General features: G+C 47.2%; 1 protein-coding gene across 2 annotated transcripts; it reads right to left on the bottom strand.

Annotated features, from left to right (window-relative positions):
- Positions 1-1,685: 1,685 nt before the first annotated feature.
- On the bottom strand, positions 1,686-20,767 carry Fam177a1 (family with sequence similarity 177 member A1). 2 transcript variants are annotated; one of them, XM_028869721.2, is made up of 5 exons: positions 20,533-20,767; positions 13,889-14,062; positions 6,355-6,421; positions 4,607-4,704; positions 1,686-3,015 (listed from the first exon to the last, which is right to left on the bottom strand). In XM_028869721.2, the coding sequence occupies exons 1-5, from the start codon at positions 20,617-20,619 to the stop codon at positions 2,809-2,811; spliced, it is 633 nt and encodes a 210-aa protein (XP_028725554.1). In that variant the 5' UTR covers positions 20,620-20,767; the 3' UTR covers positions 1,686-2,808. The 2 variants fall into 2 exon arrangements, with proteins under 2 accessions (XP_028725554.1, XP_028725555.1); XM_028869722.2 differs by lacking the exon at positions 20,533-20,767 and adding an exon at positions 19,887-20,138.
- Positions 20,768-21,384: the final 617 nt, after the last annotated feature.

Genomic DNA, 21,384 nt, shown 5'->3' with positions numbered 1-21,384 from the left:
TGCAATGGGAACACTTTCCAGTTACTAGGACCAACTGCTTTTTTTTTTCTTTTCTTTTCTTTTTCTTTTTTTTAAATGAAGTGGTAAGTTCTAGTTCCATTTAGCTCAGAAACAGAAAGGTTTGCTGTAGGTCGTTGTTGAGTTTATGGACTATTTCTGGTATTCATATAGGATTACAGTATTTGTTCTTCATGAATATCAAGGGCTTTTCCATTAGAGTATCATTAGAGCAAACCCCTGCATTTCTGGATTCAAAAGCTTTAGATGTGACTTTTTTTAGACATGGTCCACTATGCAGCCCTGACTGACCTGGAATTTGCTTTGTGGACTAGATTGGCCTTGAACCTTGAACTCAGAGAGAGCCATCGTCTCTACCTCCCAAGTGCTGAGTTTAAAGGTGAGTGCCACCATGCCTTTTTTACAATTTCATTTATGTCCTATGTGTGAACACCAGAGCACACATGGAGGTCAGTGGATTGGAGTCAAGTCTCTCCTTCCCCCACGGGGATTCCAGAGCTCAAAGTTAGGGTGTCAAGGTCGCCTGCAGCCACTGGACCCACTGTCATCCCCCCCACCCAGTTCTTTTTTGTTAAGATGGTGCTTCAAAAAAAAAAGTATTCAAGCAAATATTTTGTTTTCATTAAAATCACAAGTATGAAATTTTGTCTAATTTTATTAACCATTATCAAGTTACATTTACAAAACTGTACCTTTTATTAAAGGTTTTTGTTAGAGAATTACTAATTCCTTATACTAACTCATGTGTTTATGGTTTTTTGTTGAAGTATAAGGGTCTTGATCTGTAGTCTAGGCCAGCCTCCAACTCATGACCCTGCCTCAGCCTCCCTAGTGCTGGGAGTACAGACATGCTCCACCACACCTGCCTTGTGTTCAGTTTTCATGGAGATGAGAAGAAAGAACGTCGTGGACTGTGATGCAGAGGGGGAAAGAATTCTACTGGGACTGGAAAGTAGGAAGAGGTGAGAGAGGCTGAAAAGAGACCGAACGATTTACCCCATTTATGATCATTTTATAGCTGCATAAACCAAAGCATACAAACGTAAGGCACAGTGAATCATAACTCAGCACACAAACCCAGCTGCCCGACAGGCAGGAAGTAAGCTGGGCAACCACGGGGCTTTGCAGGTGCTCCCCTCCTTCTGCAATCAGAGGCTGTGGTCAAGTCTGAGGTGCAGCGTCGGGAGAGATGCCTCAGACCACCTGCCTTCACCTCCCAACAAGTTAGGGTCTGAGGTGGTGGCATGGTCTCAAAGTTTGTTAAAAACAAGTCAAGAGGCAGAGGTCAGGCCATATCAACTGAGACTGGTTTAGGAAGCTAACTGATAGTGTCACTAGTTACACAATCTCTAAACTAAGTCACATCGTATGCATATGAAGGGAGCCAGCTCACCAGCCCACGACTCCAAGGAAGACTCCATACTTGCTGAGCCTTACAAATTTCAGTCCAGCTGAAACTGACTCAAACTTTGAATATTCAGTTTAAAATCCAGCTTTCTGTTGAACTTACTGAGAGGTCCACTGGCAAGTCTCTACAATTATGCTCACCTATCCATGTCTGAAATGTACACACATTGAAGATGGAAAATGTCATGCTACTTAGAAGGCCAGTTTATAAGTGTTAATTTCTAAAAGCTATGAGAAGGCTTTTAAAAAAAAGATCAGCATCTAAAACATTGTCCACATTTCTCTTTATCCACATTTGGTTATAAATCAGAGTTATACATATAAAAGGTTCTGAACACATATAGGAATATTTCTCAAAATTTGCTTCATATTACACAACTTTGTAAAGGAATAACCTAGTAGAGAGAGGACCAAACCTGGTTCGCGTCAACTGCCCAGCTTACTACCGTGACTTCAGAACGGTGAACAAAAGTAGACTGAGCGGTTCATCCCCAGCGACCCTACCTGATGCAGAGAGGACTGAGTGAGACACACCCAAGGTGCCAGCCACGTGGGGGTCACGAGGGCCCAACACCTGAGGGAACTACAAATTCACTCGGTAACTAGTGCTACTCTGTGACTAGAGCAAGTTATTAACTACTGAAAAATACAAGAGTGGCTTGTGGTGAAAATGAAACCCATCTTAAGATTCAGAGTAGCACATTCAACACTTCCCATAAAACCGTCTCAACAAAGGAAATCCAGTGCCTCCATCTTGCTCCCTTTATTGCACACTCTGAACCATCCTAGTGTGAAATTAATGGGCAGGTATGTTAAATGCAAGGAAGGACTGCATGAGGCAATGTAGGGTACTTTAGTCTGAGGCTGTTAGGATTATTAGCTCCAAAGACAATTAGTCAATACTTACCCTTTTTTTTAAACAAATGCCCCAAAACCAGAAATCTCAAGGAACAAATTAACTCCCCTTTTAATGTGGAACACCTTTATTTTTTGGTTTTTTTGAGACAGGGTCTCATGGGCTAGGCTGGAGCTCATTATGTTGACCAGGTGGGCCTTGAACTCACACAGAACCACCAGCCCCCGCCTCTCTGTGCTAGGATTAAAGGTGTGTGTGACCATGCCATGCTAACGATGTCTTACCAAAGCACTGGGCTTAGCACTGGTCAGTGTATGTGGAAGAGGGGGGCGGGCGCAGGGCTAATTTAACTCATAATAAAAACATCCCAACTTCAGATCTGACTGTGACAGACAAAGCATAAGAACAAAGAAAGATTTTCCCCTAATAATTTAAAATATAAATAGTTGTTTCAAGCCCCACTAAATAAGATGTGAAGAGTTCCTGATTGAGCTTTAGGGTAGCACTCTCTATACAGTCCTTTCGTTCTACGGTGGGACAGAGGCCGCCTGCTCTTTGCTCTCCTGGAGTCCTCCACAGCCCTCCTCCATTTCAAAGTTGATGTTCACAAATGAGCTGGCCACCACCGTCTCCGGTTGATCTGTCTGTACAGTGCAATCAGCCTGCCTCTTGTTTTGCTGGTACTGTCTTTCTGCTTCTTCAGACATCCTATTTTCTTCCTCCTCCTCCTCCTCCTAAAAAAATGGGAAATGTCGGGAGTTAAAATACTAATGGCCACAAGGGAACAAGTATTTCTTCTCGCAGTAGCATCTTTTTCTTCACAAGCCAAACTTGAGTGTCATGTCTAATGTACACACTTCTGGGGGGGGTGGCTCAGTGCACCCCTAACGTATATAAGGATCTAGGTTTCATCCCTAGTACCACACATGGGGACGGAGGGGGCTGAGAGAGAGAACTACCACCCCCCAAACAAGCCTGTCCTCTCCCCTGTTCACAAAGTAAAATGGTTACTTTCAGAGGTGGACAGCCCAGCACTCCTTCGCTTGGCTACCTTCACTTACCCAATAAAGTAATACATGAGCTACCTACCGTGACCCTTTAATTATACGGTGTCATCCTGGTTAGTTAACAGGGTGGTTCATTCATTAAATGGTATAGCATGGCTAGTTTTTCCCTAAGCACCCAATCAAGGTGCAGATCATCCGGTTCCTGCCCTCAAGAACTCTGCAGTCTAGCAGGAGGCTGACGTAGAGAGGGTGATACAGAAGGCCGCCCTACAGAGCCAGCCAACCCTGGTTCAGACCTGTGCAGTTCGAGAGGAGGTGGCTCTGTATCTGGACCGAGACACAAGTCAGTACAGGGGTGACCTCTCGCGAGGATCATCTCATCTGAGGTGGGACGGACTTGAGAAGCTACTGAAGAGGGCTGGCAGCTCAGGAGCCTCGAACACGGCTCGCGGTGTTTGCTTGTTTGTCTTTGGGTTTTAAAACCATGCGTGGAGCCACACGACAGAATAAAGGTGATCCTCCTAGGCTGGCCTCCGGGTTCAGCCTCCAAGAACAAAGCTGGTCGCCGTTCACTGGACCCACACCCTGTGTTCATGCCTCCTCTGGCTTTACCTCACCTGCTGCTCTTGAGTCACTTGAAGGAGAGCAACACACTCTGGTTTACTGTGTGCTTCCCGGTGTGCACGAGGCGCTGTTCTGAGCATTTTATACACTAACCCTAAGGGGAGGTGCGGTTCTCATGCTGACAGGGACTTGAGGCTGGGGGGCTGGGTAACTACCTCACTACTTACACAGGCTGGCTGGTGTGTCTTCATTTTTAAATTAAAGCGAAAATACCAAAGGTATCTAAAGATCAAATTAATACACACGAAACTACTCACTTAGCACTGGCAGACAAAACCCAGCTTAAGTTTTGTTGTTTTTTTTGAGACGGTTTCTCTGTGTAGCTTTTGGAGCCTGTCCTGGAACTCACTCTGTAGACCAGGCTGGACTCGAACTCACAGAGATCCACCTGCCTCTGCCTCCCGAATGCTGGGATTAAAGGCGTGCACCACCACCGCCCAGCAATAAGTTTTATACATTTACCTTAGGAAATCTGAATTTTGAAGAATTCTAAAATATGTTAACTTAACAAACTAAATAAGCTATCTTCAGTGGCCGAGCCCTTGTCTGGGATGTGTAAGGTCCTGTGTTCGATGTCTGCCACTGCAAAGACCACAGGAGCTACCTTTTTGGCTCCCAGAGCATCCACACACTCATTATGGAGCTCATCAAGCCTCGGGCAAACCATCAATAAAGTGAAAAAAAGGAGACACACCTCCTTCTTCATCCGGTAATACTCATCAATGGCATATTGGTATTTGGGGGTGCTGATGCCCAAAACAGATGCAATCTTCTCTCCAAGAAAGTCACACACTAAAGATACAAAAATTAAGAGACATACAATTCATAAACATCTCTTGAGCATTTTATGTAATACTAAGAATACAAGAGTTACTGTTTTATCCTTAAACCCAATAAATGTATCACCCTGTCTCCTCACGTCTGTCCTGGACACCCAGTCTGCTCACATTCCTATTTGGGCATGTTTGTTTTGAGAACAGTCTCACTATGTAGCAAGTGTATTCAGAGTATTTAGTCAACGACCCCGCACCAGCTTCCACAGTGCTGGATCAGATGTGTGCTAGGCCAGCCACAGTCTGGCTTCACAATTCTCACCAGGCACTGTAATTATCAGTGAGGAGAAAAGGGAGGACGGTCCTGCCATGGCCTCCTCATGGTGTGGCCCCCTCCCTCGGCTGTGATCCAGAACAAGCCCCTAAGCTGCTTTTCTGTGTGTTCTGTCCCACCAAGTCAGCACCTAATACAGAAGGCTCCGGCAGGCAATGAGAGGTCAGGCTTACAAGACCTAAAGAAGTCGCCAAAGCAGATACAAGAGCTAACATTCAAATACAGAGCTGTGTGTACAGCTTGTACTCTTCTGTCGCCAGCCATGACCACAATACATGCTCAGTAAATGTTAGCTCAAATACCAGCCACGATTTGCTCTAGTAAGAGCAATTGACAGAAGTTATCAAGCAGTTAATTGGAAACAGTAAGCTTTAAAGATTTTTATTTATTTATTTATTATGTATACAGTGTTCTGGCTACATGTCTTCATGCCAGAAGAGGGCACCAGATCTCATTACAGATGGTTGTGAGCCACCACGGGGTTGCCAGGAATTGAACTCAAAACCTCTGGAAGAGCAGCCAGTGTGCTTAACCTCTGAGCCATCTCTCCAGCCCCAGAAACAGTTACGTTTTATGGTTTAAAATTATTTGCATAGTTGCATAAATTGATAATTCACTTCCTTCAAATATCGGTTACATTTCCATTTAAGAAGTGAAATATTGCTGGGACATAGCTCAGTGGAAGAGTTTTTGCCTAGGATGTACAGGGTAGGTTCAGTCCTCAGCACCATAAAAAAATTACACGGAGGAAACTGTGAATCCCCATAGCTACATAACAAAGAATAAAATGGTAAGATGCTAGGAAGAAATTAAATTTTAATAAAAATTAAAATATGAATGGTTTATAATAAGGCTTTAGAATAAGCGCGGGACACAATGGGATTAACAGCGGCAGGAAACCAAATGGTGAGGTAACGGAATGGACGGTGACAGGGCTCAAAATACGACATCCTGTCCACGTTAACGGTGCCATGGTCCAGGGTAGTTTTTATTACTATACTAAGGGGGCCAAAACGGAGGTCAGAGGACAACTCGGTAGGAACGAGCTCTTCCTGATGGGATTCCAGGGGTCAAATCTGCTGGTCAGTTTGGTGGCAAGCACCTCTGCCTGCCTGGGCCAACTTGCTGGCCCTTGTTCGCTTTTTTAACACAACTGTAAACCGAGGAACATTTGTACAGGTAGAGTAATAGTTTCCAATGCTAGCTGGCCACCTGGGGAGGGCAAAGTGGTTCCCTATCTAGTTTCTTCTTCAGTGGAGACATCCTGTTTGGGAACGCTCCCGTGTGCAGAACTTTCTAGAGCAATCATACACTAGTCAAACAGAAGAGCAATACCTGAGAGGGTTGACGTGGCAGCCCGGAGCATGTAAAACCACAAGTAGGGGCCCCAGGGAAGTTTTGTCTGCAACAAGAAGTCAGGTTAGCAACATTCTTCCGATAGTCATTCTCTTCAGACCAGAGTAACTGGTCAAATAATTAGTACGCACAGAAGGCATTCCATAGGGAGGAATCCAGTCAGATAAAAACGTAAGTACTGACGTCCAAATTCCACAAATACTGCATCTTATTCCATATAATTACCACCACCTTTACCCACGGAAGGACCAAAACCAGATTTAGCAATAGAATGGCACTGTAACTCAGTCTGTGCTACCCACCACTTCTACAGCCTTCGTCCTGTCTTGCTTTTTTTGTCTTCATAAGGACATCAAAGAAGGAGCACCATTAACAGAGAGAATGCTGTGAATATGCCTAGCCAACATATCCACAGGTTCTCAGGGTCCTGAAACTCACTCTGTAGACCAGCTTGGCCTCGAACTCAGAGAGATCCCCCTGCCTCTGCCTCCCAAGTGCTGGGATTAAAGGCGTGCGACATCAAGGCCGACATCAAGGCCGGTTGCATTGTTCTCTTAAAGGATAGAAATGGGATGAGTGTGCACACCCAAGACCGTTCAGTGCATATGGCAAGGACCGCTGGCAGAATGCTCCCTGCAGCAGACTAATCTTGGGTCTTGCTTGTGTGAAGGTTGCCTAAGATAACTGTGCTTTTATTGATAGAATTGACACTACAGGCGTGCTTCACTGGACCAATATTTTTGTTTATATAGAGCCTGCATTTGGATACATTAATACTTGCTTTTAAATTTCTTTCAAGAAGAAAGAAAAATTTGTTTTCTTTTTTTGCAGATATATTCGTGATTTGTGTGTGTGTGTGTGTGTGTGTGTGGTTTTTCGAGACAGGGTTTCTCTGTTATAGTTTTGGTGCCTATCCTGGATCTCGCCCTGTAGACCAGGCTGGCCTCGAACTCACAGAGATCCACCCGGCTCTGCCTCCAGAGTGCTGGGATTAAAGGCGTGCGCCACCACCACCCGGCTGATATATTCATGATTACAAAGGCATTAAAAAGCCAACCAGAACATCTATGAAGACTGAGTAAGCCAGATGTGCATACATATAATTTTAGCCCAGCACTTGGAAGGCACTGCCAGAATAATTACACTTTAAGTTTGAGGCAAGCCTGGTCTATCTATCAAGTTCCAAGCCAGCCTGAGCTACACAGAGGATGCCGTCTCCAAAAAGACTGAGTAGAGCCCATCTTGTGATGAAAAGTAGGTCTGCTGGGGTTGAGGAGATAACGCAGCTGGTGAAGTGCTCGCCATGCAAGCTGAGGACCTGAGTTCGATTCCCAGACCCCATGAAAGCAGCTCGGCCCAGTGGCCCGCACTTGTAATCCCAGCAGGGAGAGGCAGGAAAACTGCTGGGGCTCGCTGGCCAGCCAGCCTACCCTAGGTGACAAGCTCCAGGTCCAGGGAGAAACCTTGACTCCTGAGAACAACACTGGAGGCTGATCTCCAGCCGCCGCCGCGCCCCCTCCACCCCCATGTGTACAAATGAGTTAACCCCGCCCCCACCCCACCCCACACAGAGTGTGCCAAGCACTGTGCTGGTTCAGATGAAAACCCAAGGAGTCGGTGATGTTCTCACTCGGCTCTCCTGCAGTTGTTTCTAGAGACAGTAGCTGCCAACACTAAAGCGAGGATGACCCAAGAACCCTGCTCCGGCTGAGGAGGCCGACGGCACCCGTCGTCACCCACAATTACGTAGAAGGCCCTTAGCCAGCCCGTTATTTGGACACGGATATTGCTGACCCCAAATCACAGGGCCATGTCACCACCCCTAGCATCACTGCCACCACCGCCATCTAAAAGTTGCCTCTGGGGCTGCACTGCGGGTCTTCAAGGATTTTTAGCTTACAGGTAAAACCCCAAAATTTCTTTTCTTCCAAAAATGTGTCTCTAGTCTTCCCTGTCAAGACTTTGGTTTTAAAACAACTCTGTGGATAATAGTATGGCCATACTCCCTAAATCAGTGGCTCTCAACCTCCCTAATGCTGGGACCCCTTAATACAGCTCCTCATGTTACAGTTGTGATCCCAACCATAGTTATCTCACTGCTTCCCCCAACTGTAACTTTGCTCATGTTATGAATCATAATGTAAATAGCTAATATGTGACCCTTGTGAGGTTTGCAATCTACAGGTTGAGAACCACTGCCCTCAACAGACCTAGAGATTCAACACAATGTCCACTACCTCCTCTTCAGAAATTAACAATCTAATTCTAAAAGTCACACAGTATTTAAGGGACCTAGAACAGTCGGAACAATCTAGAAGAGAGGAAAATACAAACAGGCCCAGGACTCAGATTTTCAAAATCTACAGGAGAACACACCTGTGCCCAGTGCTCCAGACACAGGAGAGCACACCTGTGCCCAGTGCTCCAGACATAGGAGAGCACACCTGTGCTCAGTGCTCCAGACATAGGAGAGCACACCTGTGCCCAGTGCTCCAGACACAGGAGAGCACACCTGTGCCCAGTGCTCCAGACATAGGAGAGCACACCTGTGCTCAGTGCTCCAGACATAGGAGAGCACACCTGTGCCCAGTGCTCCAGACATAGGAGAGCACACCTGTGCCCAGTGCTCCAGACATAGGAGAGCACACCTGTGCCCAGTGCTCCAGACATAGGAGAGCACACCTGTGCCCAGTGCTCCAGACATAGGAGAGCACACCTGTGCTCAGTGCTCCAGACACAGGAGAGCACACCTGTGCCCAGGGCTCCAGACATAGGAGAGCACACCTGTGCCCAGGGCTCCAGACATAGGAGAGCACACCTGTGCCCAGTGCTCCAGACATAGGAGAGCACACCTGTGCTCAGTGCTCCAGACACAGGAGAGCACACCTGTGCTCAGGGCTCCAGACATAGGAGAGCACACCTGTGCTCAGGGCTCCAGACATAGGAGAGCACACCTGTGCCCAGGGCTCCAGACACAGGAGAGCACACCTGTGCTCATTGCTCCAGACACAGGAGAGCACACCTGTGCCCAGTGCTCCAGACACAGGAGAGCACACCTGTGCCCAGTGCTCCAGACACAGGAGAGCACACCTGTGCCCAGGGCTCCAGACATAGGAGAGCACACCTGTGCCCAGGGCTCCAGACATAGGAGAGCACACCTGTGCCCAGGGCTCCAGACACAGGAGAACACACCTGTGCCCAGTGCTCCAGACACAGGAGAGCACACCTGTGCTCAGTGCTCCAGACATAGGAGAGCACACCTGTGCCCGGGGCTCCAGACATAGGAGAGCACACCTGTGCCCAGTGCTCCAGACATAGGAGAGCACACCTGTGCCCGGGGCTCCAGACACAGGAGAGCACACCTGTGCCCGGGGCTCCAGACACAAGAGAACACACCTGTGCTCAGTGCTCCAGACATAGGAGAGCACACCTGTGCCCAGTGCTCCAGACATAGGAGAACACACCTGTGCCCGGGGCTCCAGACATAGGAGAGCACACCTGTGCCCAGGGCTCCAGACACAGGAGAGCACACCTGTGCCCAGTACTCCAGACATAGGAGAACACACCTGTGCCCAGGGCTCCAGACATAGGAGAGCACACCTGTGCCCAGTGCTCCAGACATAGGAGAGCACACCTGTGCTCAGTGCTCCAGACACAGGAGAACACACCTGTGCCCAGTGCTCCAGACATAGAAGAGCACACCTGTGCCCAGGGCTCCAGACACAGGAGAGCACACCTGTGCCCAGTGCTCCAGACATAGGAGAACACACCTGTGCCCAGGGCTCCAGACACAGGAGAGCACACCTGTGCCCAGTGCTCCAGGCACAGTGCTCTGGAAGACCAGAGGCTAGGAAAGGCCCTGACACAAGAACAGATTCACAGACCTGGTGGAGGACTAAATAAAAGTCCAGAATAAAACCAAATTCGATAGTCAAAGGACTCAACAAGGCCCCGAGACCATGGGTGGTGGTTTGAACGAGAACGGCCCCCACAGGCTCACAGATGTGAAGGCCTGGTCACCGGGGAATGGCGTTGTTTGAAAGAATTGGGAGGTGTAACCTTGATGGAGGATGTGTGTCACTGGAGGTGAGCTTTGAGGTTTCAGAAGTCCAGTGAGTGTGAGTATGAGTGTGTGTGTGTGTGTGTGTGTGTGTCTACCATCAGCTCAGGATGTAACTCTCAGCTAATTCTCCAGCACCATGTCTGCCTATGTGCCGCCATGCTTCTCACCATGATTACAATGGACAAGCCCTCTAAAACTAAAAGCCAGGCCTCAGCTGAACGCTTTCCTTTGTAAGAGTTGCCATGGGAGTGCCCATCCTGGCCTGGATTGTTTCACTGGCCTTTTATTGTGCGAGAGGAATAACCCTAGCTAGGAGTGGTCATGCACACCTAACCTCAACTCTCAGGAAGGAGAATCCCAAGTCTGAGGTCAGCCTGGTCTACAGAGTAAGTTCCAGGGCAGTCAAGGCTACATAGTGAGACCCTGTCAAAAAAAAAAAAAAAAGGAAAAAGACAATAGATTCATGTCTTCCAACTGTTAAAAAGTATGCTAAGGGGGTGGAGAGATAGCTCAGTGGTTAAGAGCACTGGCTGCTCTTCCAGAGGACCTGAGTTCAATTCCCAGCACCCACATGGAGACTCAACATTGCCTGTAATTCTAGTTCCAGGAGTTCCTAGGCACTCATGTATGCATACTCCCACATAAGACAACATACACAATTAAAAAATAATACAAGTAATTTTTTTTTTTTTTTTTGGTTTTTCAAGACAGGGTTTCTCTGTGTAGCTTTGCGCCTTGGAAGCCCAGGCTGGCTCAAGTAAATATTTTAAAAAAAGGAAAAAAGAGTTGCCGTGGTCATGGTGTCTCCTCACAGCACTGGGGCTAAGCCACCACTCAAAGGCAGAAAGTTGACTTTACACTGTGAAGTCTGGAAAGTCACATGACGAGGTAGGAAGTCTGACCTGACCCATATCATACAGAAAACTAACTCAGAACAGACGTGGTTGCTTGCGACTGAGCACGTTGTCATCTCGTCACTTAAGAGGCTAAGACTCTTGGATTCTGGACAAGCCTGGGCTACAGGTTGTCTCAAAACAAACACAGAACCAAGACCTGAATGTACAAACTCTACGCAGAACGCTTCACTATGCAGCCCGGGCCGGCCTGAACCTCACTGTGGCCCCTATGCTGGCCTTGAACTTGGGACTTTCCTTGCCCAGGCTGATACTATAAAACTTTAAAAATAAACAGAAGAATTAAATCTCTAGCCAAGTGTGGTGGCACACACCTTAAATCCCAGCACTCAGGAGACACCATGCACACATTGTACATGAACATACATGCAGGCAAGCAAAACACCCATACACACAAAATAAAAATAAAAGTTAAAAAAAAAATCAAGGGGCTGGAGCGATGGCTCAGAGGTTAAGAGCACTGACTGCTCTTCCAGAGGTCCTGAGTTCAATTCTCGGCAACCACATGGTGGCTCACAACCATCTGTAATGATACCTGATGCCCACGTCTAGCATGCAGGTAAACATGCAGATAGAACACTGTATACATAATAGATAAATCTGAAAAAGAAAATTTTAAAAAGAATGAGAAATGGTACAGCCACCATGAAAAGTGACTGGACAAAGTTCCTCAAATGTAACAGTTAACAACTCCACTCCTGGCTACAGACCCCAGACATAAAAATCACAGCGACACAAAAGCCTGTATTCATAGCGCAATAATCATACGAGCCAAATGGCATAAACAACCAGAGTTTCCATTAACCAACACAGGAACGTAAAAAAAATGCCGTGTATTCACACGATAGGGTATTATTTGGATACTGTGTAATATAATGATATTATAAAAAGGAACAGAGTACCAACACATGCTATAACATGAATGAACCTTGAAAACATCACGCTAAATGAAAGAAGACAGTCAGAAAGAACACACGTCTATTCATGATAGGGAAGCCTCTGTACAGACAGAAAAATGAGTGGCTGCTAGGAATGAGGTAGGACATGGAGGGAGAAAGTGAACTAAAGCTTTTCAAGACGACATAAACGTGCAAAAACTGACTGTGGCTGTGCATACCTGAGAACATGCTAATCACGACAAACACTATACTCTACACGGGTGGATTTGGGTGGCATAGAGGCAGGGCATTCAAGAAGCCCTTTTAAAAAGACTCAATCCACGGGTGCTAAGAATTCTTCATGCTTTCTTTCTTTTTGGTTTTCTGAGACAGGGTTTCTCCATAAAACAGCCCTGGCTGTCCTGGAACTCGCTCTGTAGACCAGAGTGGTAATCCCAGCCCTCAGGAGGCAGAGACAGGGGGATCTCTGTGAGTTCGAGGCCAGCCTGGTCTACAGAGCGAGATCCAGGAAAGGCTCCAAAGCTACACAGAGAAACCCTGTGGGGAGGGGGGCAGGATTCATGCTTTCTATGACAATGTACCACTCTTGTTTCTACAGATTAACTTTTGAGACAATGTTTTTTTGTTTTTGTTTTTTCCTCCTTTGAGACAGGGTCTTATGTAGCCCAGAACAGCCTCAAACTTGCTATGTAGCTGGGACTGGTCCTGAACTCCTGATCCTCCTGCCTGTACCTCCTGCCACACCAGTTGACAATGACTTTTAAAAACATGGATATTTACAGACATTTTAAAAGACAACTATAATCCCTTCAGAGTACTAGAAAAGGAAAACATTTATCCAAACAATCCTTCCACTAGATGAGGACCACTAATATTCAACATGCCTGGCTACTCTGATATTGTACAATCCTTTGAATATTTTCTGTACTAGAGATGTGGAATTTGGGGGCGTGGGTTGGGAGGATTTGAGACAGGGTTTCTCTGTGTAGCCTTGCCTGTCCTGGAACTCACTCTGTAGCCCAGGCTGGCCTTGAACTCAGAGATCCACCTGCCTCTGCTTCTCAAGTGCTGGGATTAAAGGCGTGCGCCACCACCACCCAGCTGGAATTGATTTTTTTTTTAATAGCCGGAAAATTTACTGAGCTAAACCTTATAAAAATTAGCATGTCTTAAATATAATTTTTTAATTCTCTAATTTGTTTCTAGGTTTCATTTTATTTATAGCACTTTCGAGAGCCTGGTTAACCATAGAACATTTATTGGTTTATTGCCTATACCGCCATTAGCATATAGCTTATACAAGCCACTGCACCATGACCAACCAGCATCTAAACCAGAACTTCTCGGGGGTGCCATTGTAAACACGGGATCAATGGACCTTGTTACCTTGAAGAACACTCCTTTAGGAACGGAAAGGGACTAGGATTCGAACACTGATAAAGAACGCTGATACAAAGGAGCAGAACTGGTCTGGGCTATGGAAATGTTGGAAATATTTCCATCCATATTTGTAAAAAATAATGTTTTCTACCAGATCATAAGGAATGTGGTTGATTTAAGCTTCAAATGGTCCTTTCCACGCAGTGTGCAAGGAGCAAAAACTCACCAAGCCAAGCCAGCCCTCAGCACCCACGTACCGGGTCCACAGTGGGCAGCACCTCTTTCTTCTCCAGGCCGTCCACTTCGTCCTCATCGGTGCTGTACTCTTCCATGGTCTCGCCACTGACGAAGTGGATGACCCGCCTTGGAACTTTCTTCTTCTTACCGATGACTCCCAGCTCTACATTCTCAAAGCCTCTTTCATTACTCATCTATTTGAATGAAAAATTAAGAAAATGAGTTTCTAGTGAGTCTTTCTCTCATTGCATACCTAACAGACGTTTGCTTTATTTTTTAATTATTTATTTTTTATTTTATGTGCATTGATGTTTTGCCTGCATGTATGTCTGTGTGAGGGTGTCGGATCTTGTAGTTACAGACAGTTGTGAGCTGCCACGTAGGTGCTGGGAATTGAACCCGGTTCCGCTAGAAGGGCAGTCAGGGCTCTTAACCGCTGAGCCATCTCTCCAGCCCATTTGCTTTATTTTAAAGACCAAAGAAACTAGACAAATTCTTCAGCAATTAAAAAAAAAAAGATACAAGCCGAGCGGTGGTGGTGCACGCCTTTAATCCCAGCACTCGGGAGGCAGAGGCAGGCGGAACTCTGTGAGTTTGAGGCCAGCCTGGGCTACTAAGTGAGTTCCAGGAAAAGGCGCAAAGCTACACAGAGAAACCCTGTCTCGAAAAACCAAAAAAAAAAAAAAGATACAAACTTCGGGAATCCTAAATCCTTTTAAGGCCAAGAAGGTGCCAAATTCAGTAAGTCTCTACAGAGATGAAGGGCTCATGTGGAGAAGGCATTTATAATGGGGAAAAGTCTTATTTAGACTTATGTTTATGTATATGATTGTTTTGCCTACATAATATGCATGTACATGTCATGTATGCCTGGCCCACACTGGATCCCCTGGACTGGGAGTTATGGATGGTTGTGAGCCACCATGTGGGTGCTGATAACCAAATCCACGTTCTTTCTCCAGGAGCAACAAGCATTCCTAACTGCTAGCCATCCCTCCAGCCTTGGGGGTTAGGGAGAATTTTAAAGACTGTGCAAATAAAATCTGAAAAGCCTTCAGTGTTCTATACCCGAATTTTCAGATAACTTGGTCATTAGTATATATGTGGCAACAGTTTTTTAACAAAGAGATCTACAAATTTCAAAACTACTTATAGGAGACTGGTGTGGTGGTACATGCCTTTAATCTCAGCACTCTAGAGGTAGAAGCAGGCGGATCTCTATGAGTTCTGAGGCCAGTCTGGTCTGCATAAGGAGACAAACAAAAACTACTTACGTATGAAATTCTAAACACATTCAAGTTTCATTCTGAGGGAATTATTTACTCAGGTTTTGTTTTTGTTTTTGTTTTGTGTGTTTGGTCTGGGCTAATCTTAAACTTGTCATGTAGCTGAGTATAACTATGAACTTCTGATCCTTCTTTGTCTATCAACCAAATATTGGGATTATTCAGAGTTTGGGAAATGCAGGGTGTGTGTGTGTGTGTGTGTGTGTGTGTGTGTGTGTGTGTGTGTGTGTGTGTAGTGGGGATGGGGGTGATATATGTGTTTGGCACGTAGAACCAGAGGACAATCAAAGGTGTCATCCATCATTGTTATTTTTTAAGACAGGGTCTCTCATTGGCTCTGAACTCTCCAAAGAGGGCAGACTGGCCAGCAAGCCCTGTACCCAGCCGCCTCTGCCTCCCCAGAGCTGGGATCACAAGCTATTTTTAAAAGTATCCTCCAGGGATGAAGCTCAAGTTGTCATACTTGTCCTATCTAAGTCATAAGAACTAGCCCAAAATTTGTTAATCCTGACTTTTGCCAATTTTTAAAATCTACAAAAGAAAGCCTGAAACACGATTCACAAAGCTGTTTTGTTGTTTTTTGCAGTACCCAAAATACGTAAGTATAAAACCAAATTTTGAGTAACATTCTTGGTATGTAATGATTTTCAGTTGCATTGGACTTGTTCTAATGATCTCATTTCATATAAATGTCCTAAATGGACAGCTGTGGTAGTTAGTGCAAGCCTATAATCTCAGTATTTTGGAGGGAGAGCCAGGAGGATCAGGAGTTTGGGGCCGGTCTCCACGACACAGTAACTCTGAGGCCAGCCTGAGCTACATGAGAGCCTATCTTACAGATCAGACAAAAGAGGAACATGGAGATGGCTCAACACTTGCTGCTCTTAAGAGGTTCTGGGTACACACATGAACTCCAGATCCCGGGACTCTGACACCCTCTTCTGGGCTCTTGGCAGCAAGCACACAGACATGCATTCAGGCAAAACACCCACACACGTAATAAAAATTAACCATTGTTTTTGACAAAGGAAATTGCAAATTTCAGGCCTATCATTTTAAGCAAACTTAAAGGCCAAGTAGTCAATGTCTTACGTTTTGCAGACCAGCTAGTGTCTTTCATAAGTGAGCTCTGCAAAGCAGGCAAGGGGAAGCCACTCATATGGACACTATATAATGAATGGTCATGGCTGGATTCCAAAAACACTTATCACGGAAAGGAGGAGGGCCTGGATCTGGCTCCTGGCCTATGGCTCGTGAACCAGACTAGAAAGTAACAAGCCTATGAGAGACAATTCCTGACATGAGTGTGCTTCCAACCTGAACTTGGGGAGTGGGGTGGTGAAGGGAGGCATGACCAGGAAAAACCAGCCAAAAAATAACTTGGTACAAAATGTTCAGCAATTATAAATAAAAACTATTTTCTGACGATTGCAGACGTTTCGTTTTTACAGATTCTAAACCTGCATAGGAGAATATTTTACTGGGGAGTGGGGGCAGGCTGGATCAACAGGTCAGCAAGTAAGAGCACGTGTTGTTCTTACACAGGGCCCACATCATGGCTGACAACCCCCCATAACTCTACTCCCAGGGGGGCCGATGCTCCGTTACCAAGCACACATGTGGCACACATACATACATAAAGGCAAAACATTTATGCACATAAAATAAACCTTAACAAACATTTTACTGTCAGTTATACAAATTTCAAATTTCATTTTCAAACCATCCAAAGATCTGAAAACACAATTTTCTAACACGTCCATTAACCATACTTTATGGTTAACTAGACCGTAATCCTGAGTCTCAGGAGCTGTGGGGGTTTTTGTTTTGTATTTAAGACAGAATCGGTCAGTGCCCCCCCTCCCTTATTCCTGGCTGTCCTGGAACTCCCTCTGTAGACCAGGCTGACTTCAACTCACAGAGAGAGTCCCTCAGGCCTCTGCATCCTGGTTACTGAGATTAAAGGCATGTGCCACCACACCTGGCCACAAGACCTGTTTTTAATAGAAATTGTCTTTTTGTAGATGCCCATAACACTCAGGCCTTCTTTTAAAATAAATACAACACCTGGAATGACTCTATCCCCTTCCTCAACCAGGTTATTTAGCAACACAGGGCAGGATCCATATCCTCTGGCCAACAAGCGTCCCTGGCGCACAATAACAGCCGAAGCTCTGCCCAGTAACAGAGGCGCTAAATAAATAAAGGGCTGAAACCTGAGCCCCTCCATAGCACCGAGGCTGAGATTCTGCTAAAAGTCTATTCAGAAAAGAGTCTGTATAAAATGTCACATCAGATCCTAGGTGGCCTGGCCAACGCCCAACTGAGAACACTGAGGGAGTCTACGGTTTCTACTCCTGGCCGGCGTCGTACTTCGGGCTGGCCTTTTCCTTTCTTTCTCTTTGGAGACAGGGTCTCACCCTGTAGCCAAGGCTACTCTACAATTCATTATGTAGACTGAGCTGGCCTCAGATTCACAGCGATCCTTCAGCCTCAGACTCCCAAATGTGAGCATTGCAGGTATGAATCCCCAGGCCGGGATGGAGTTTCTCTCCTGTGACAGCATGAGAAGGAAATATAAGAAAGATGTCGGCATCTTCCTCCTCCCGGCTCCCCACTGACCTCTTCCTCAAACTGGGCAAACCCCTGGACTTCCCAGAGGTGTTTTTACTTCAGGAATGTGAGTAAGATAAGGAAAAAAAAAAAAAAAAAAAAAACCTGGTAAATTCCAGGAGTCTCTATCCATGATGTGAGTCTATGTAAAGAAGGAAGCAGCGCAATGCGTACACAGAAATACTTTCCTCATGTGTGGAGTGGTAACTTGAAGAAAAGCCTCAGGGGTATTCCTGTGAGGTTCACCTTTTTCTCTACAGCCCTTACTGTTTAAATTATTATTATTATTATTATTATTATTATTATTATTATTTTGTTTTTCGAGACAGGGTTTCTCTGTGTAGCTTTGTGCCTTTCCTGGATCTCACTTTGTAGACCAGGCTGGCCTCGAACTCACAGAGATCCACCTGGCTCTGCCTCCCAAGTGCTGGGATTAAAGGTGTGCTCCACCACGGCCCGGCCTTTCTTTTTTTTAAATCGAGACCATGAAAACTGGGGCTAGAGAGACGGCTCAGCAGTTAAGAGCACTTGCTACTCTTCAAAGGACCTGAGTTCGGTTCCCATCAACCATGTCAGGTGGCCCACCACTGCCTGAAACTCCAGCACCAGGCATTCGACTCTACCTGGCCTCCTCAGGGACCCGAACACATGTGCATACACACACATATGAAAACACGGTGGTCTGGCACTTTTTTCCTCTGATGGTAACCAGATGCCATTTTGGAATGATGCTTAGCCCCGGCAACTAAAGGATAACACAGGGGTGGCCAGGTCAATGGAGCTGTTGAAGGGAGGGTTGGGAAACCCTTAGCTAGAATTTCAGCTATCATTCCGTTCTCCCAGCGACCAAGTAATTCTGGGAGATTCAAGACTACACAGCAATAAAAGGCTGATTAAATGAGGGACTCCATGAGATCACCACCCATGATGGGGTGGGACATGATGGTGATGCAGCCGTCTGGGGTCACCCATGCTCCTGTGAGTAACCCATCGATACTCTGTAAGAAAGTCCAATAAAGCTGGGCAGTGGTGGTGCATGCCTTTAATCCCAGCACTGGGGAGGCAGAGGCAGGCGGATCTCTGTGAGTTCGAGGCCAGCCTGGTCTCCAAAGCGAGTTCCAGGAAAGGCGCAAAGCTACGCAGAGAAACCCTGTCTCGAAAAACCAAAAAAAAAAAAAAAAAAAGAAAGAAAGAAAAGAAAAGAAAGCCCAATAAACTCCTGGCCTCACCACGATGCACCGTGGTGAACTTGTATTTCAGGGTGTCCTTGGTGACCATCTGGAGTGATTGTGCCTCCCCAGGAAAAGTTAGCACAACTCAGTATTACTAAACCAAGCAAGAAGCCGCCCTGAAATAACAGGCAAGCGGTCTGAGTATTGCTAGGCTCCCTCTGCCACTGTGTGAGAGCAGCCGCGAAAGCAGGAGGGCAGCGGGACGCGCATGCGGACTGCACTCCTGAAGGGGCACGGGCAACAGTTCGAGTCTCCCCTCAACCATCATCAATCGCACTCTCAACACCGCAGCCCAGCCAGGTTGGCCTCACACAGGCGCAATCCTCCTAAGTGCTGGAATTACAAGGGTGAGCTACCGTTTCCAGCCAGAACTCTTCACGTGTTGCACCTTCTACATAGCGAGAAGGGGTAGGGGGTAAGACTCCACAGGAACGGCTCTGTAGAGCCGATTTTGTTAGCATGTTACAACACAGAGTGACAAAGTCACAGTCGGACCCACACTTCAGCAACCTGTAGTTTCGGAGAAGCGTCTGGCCAACATTCAAGGGCTTATTTTCAAAAATGAAGCTACCGGAAAAGCACCTTTCTTACATGAAGTAGAAGCAATTCAAAGTTTTTAACAGCCACCAGTATACATACTCCCGAAGGAGGTTTTAAAGCAATCTCTTCTAAACCAGTGCTGAGTGAGACAACCACCAGCAGCCACCAGTGGCTGATTTGCATTTACAGTGTGGCCAATCACAACTGTCCTCTGGATTTGGGACACTATGAAGAGAGGGATGGCTGCAGGAACTGCATTTGGCGCAACTGGCTGAGCGCCTCACACCCAATCATAAATAAAATTTAAAAAGAATGCAAAACACTTCATTAGTAATTTTTATACTTACAGGGTGAAATGCTCTATACAAAGGATTAACTGTATTAAATATTACTGTCTTAAGGTAGCCGTCGACAAACTCTCGTTGTGATTCACAATTGCTGTTAGTTCATGTCTGTGTTGGGCTGTGCAGGTCGTCTCATCCGTGAACTGGGGATAACACCCATCTCCAGACGTTAATAAGTGGATTAGGTGGAACTGAAGACTAGAAGTCTCAGCGAGGGGTTGTCCAGATCAGGCTACCTTAACTGATGCCCGAGAGTGAGCAGACGGCACAGTTTCCCCGAGTCTGGGCCCTGGGCTGGGTAAGAGTAGACAGAGCTAGCTCAACAGTGCATGCTCACAGAGCATCTGCTATTCACTAATCCCGGGTCCCTGGCCACCGCCAGGCCGACCCCGCAGCCCGAGCAGCCCAGGGTTGCCGCCCCTGAATTTCGGCGACTTTAAGGGCAGCCTTTCCGGGACACGCCTGTTTTCTCTCGCTCGCAACCGGTGGCAAGGAGCGTCACCCCGGAAAGCCCTGGCGGCGGAGGCCGCGGCGCCCCTCCTCGGCAGCCGCTCCCGGTCCGAGCAAAATGGGGACCCCGAGAAGAACCCCGGAACGTCCAGCGGAGGTCTGCACCGGAGGCAGCGGCTGCCCCTCGCCGCCAACCTACCTGCCGCGTCGCGTCTCCGAACGCCGCGGCGGCCGCCGCCTCCGTTTCTCCCGCCGCCGCCGCCGCGCGGCCCGGCTCTCGGTCCATCGTCACGCCGGCCCGGGCAGCGGCCACACGGAGGGTGATCGGAGGGACGCTCCCCACCGCCCGCACGGAGGCTCGCACCGGTGCCCGCCGGGCCCGCAGCACACAGCCCACCCTCCCGGCGAAGGCGCGCCTGGACTGCGGGCCCGGGGCGGAGCCTCCGCCGCTTCCGCGGGCCCGGGGGCGGGGCCACCGCGGGGCGCCGCCCCACCTGCGCTGGCGGCGATCACCCCGGCCGCTGGCGGCAGCTGGCGCTCTGCAGCCGGGTACCGGGCGGAGACCAGACACACCGGTTTCTGAGCTGGTCACACCAGAAGTGCGTGTGTGAGTGTGAGATAGCTGAGGGGTGCGGGCTCTCGGGCTGTAAAAACGCACAGCTCACGTTCCATCCCTCACGAAATGTACTTGAAATAAAAGCCCCCACGGGTGAATTACAGTATGCTGGAGAAGAGGGGTATTTTAATGAGAGGGCTGTGTTGTGTAAAGAGGTGCGGCGGACCCCCAAACTTCATTTTCCCTAGTGTCTAACCAAATTAAAGAAACCGTAATTGCAATAATTACTACAAGACCTCGTGGTTTTGTTTGCTTGTTGTTTTTTGTTTTTTTTTTTGGTTTTTTTCGAGACAGGGTTTCTCTGTGTAGTTTTGGAGCCTGTCCTGGATCTTCCTCTGTAGACCAAGCTGGCCTCGAACTCACAGAGATCCGCCTGGCTCTGCCTCTGGAGTGCTGGGATTAAAGGCATGCGCCACCACCGCCCGGTGTGGTTTT

This window comes from Peromyscus leucopus, chromosome 14, assembly GCF_004664715.2.
Source record: "Peromyscus leucopus breed LL Stock chromosome 14, UCI_PerLeu_2.1, whole genome shotgun sequence".
Lineage (NCBI taxonomy): Eukaryota > Metazoa > Chordata > Mammalia > Rodentia > Cricetidae > Peromyscus > Peromyscus leucopus.
This window is presented reverse-complemented; position numbering and strand designations above follow the sequence as displayed.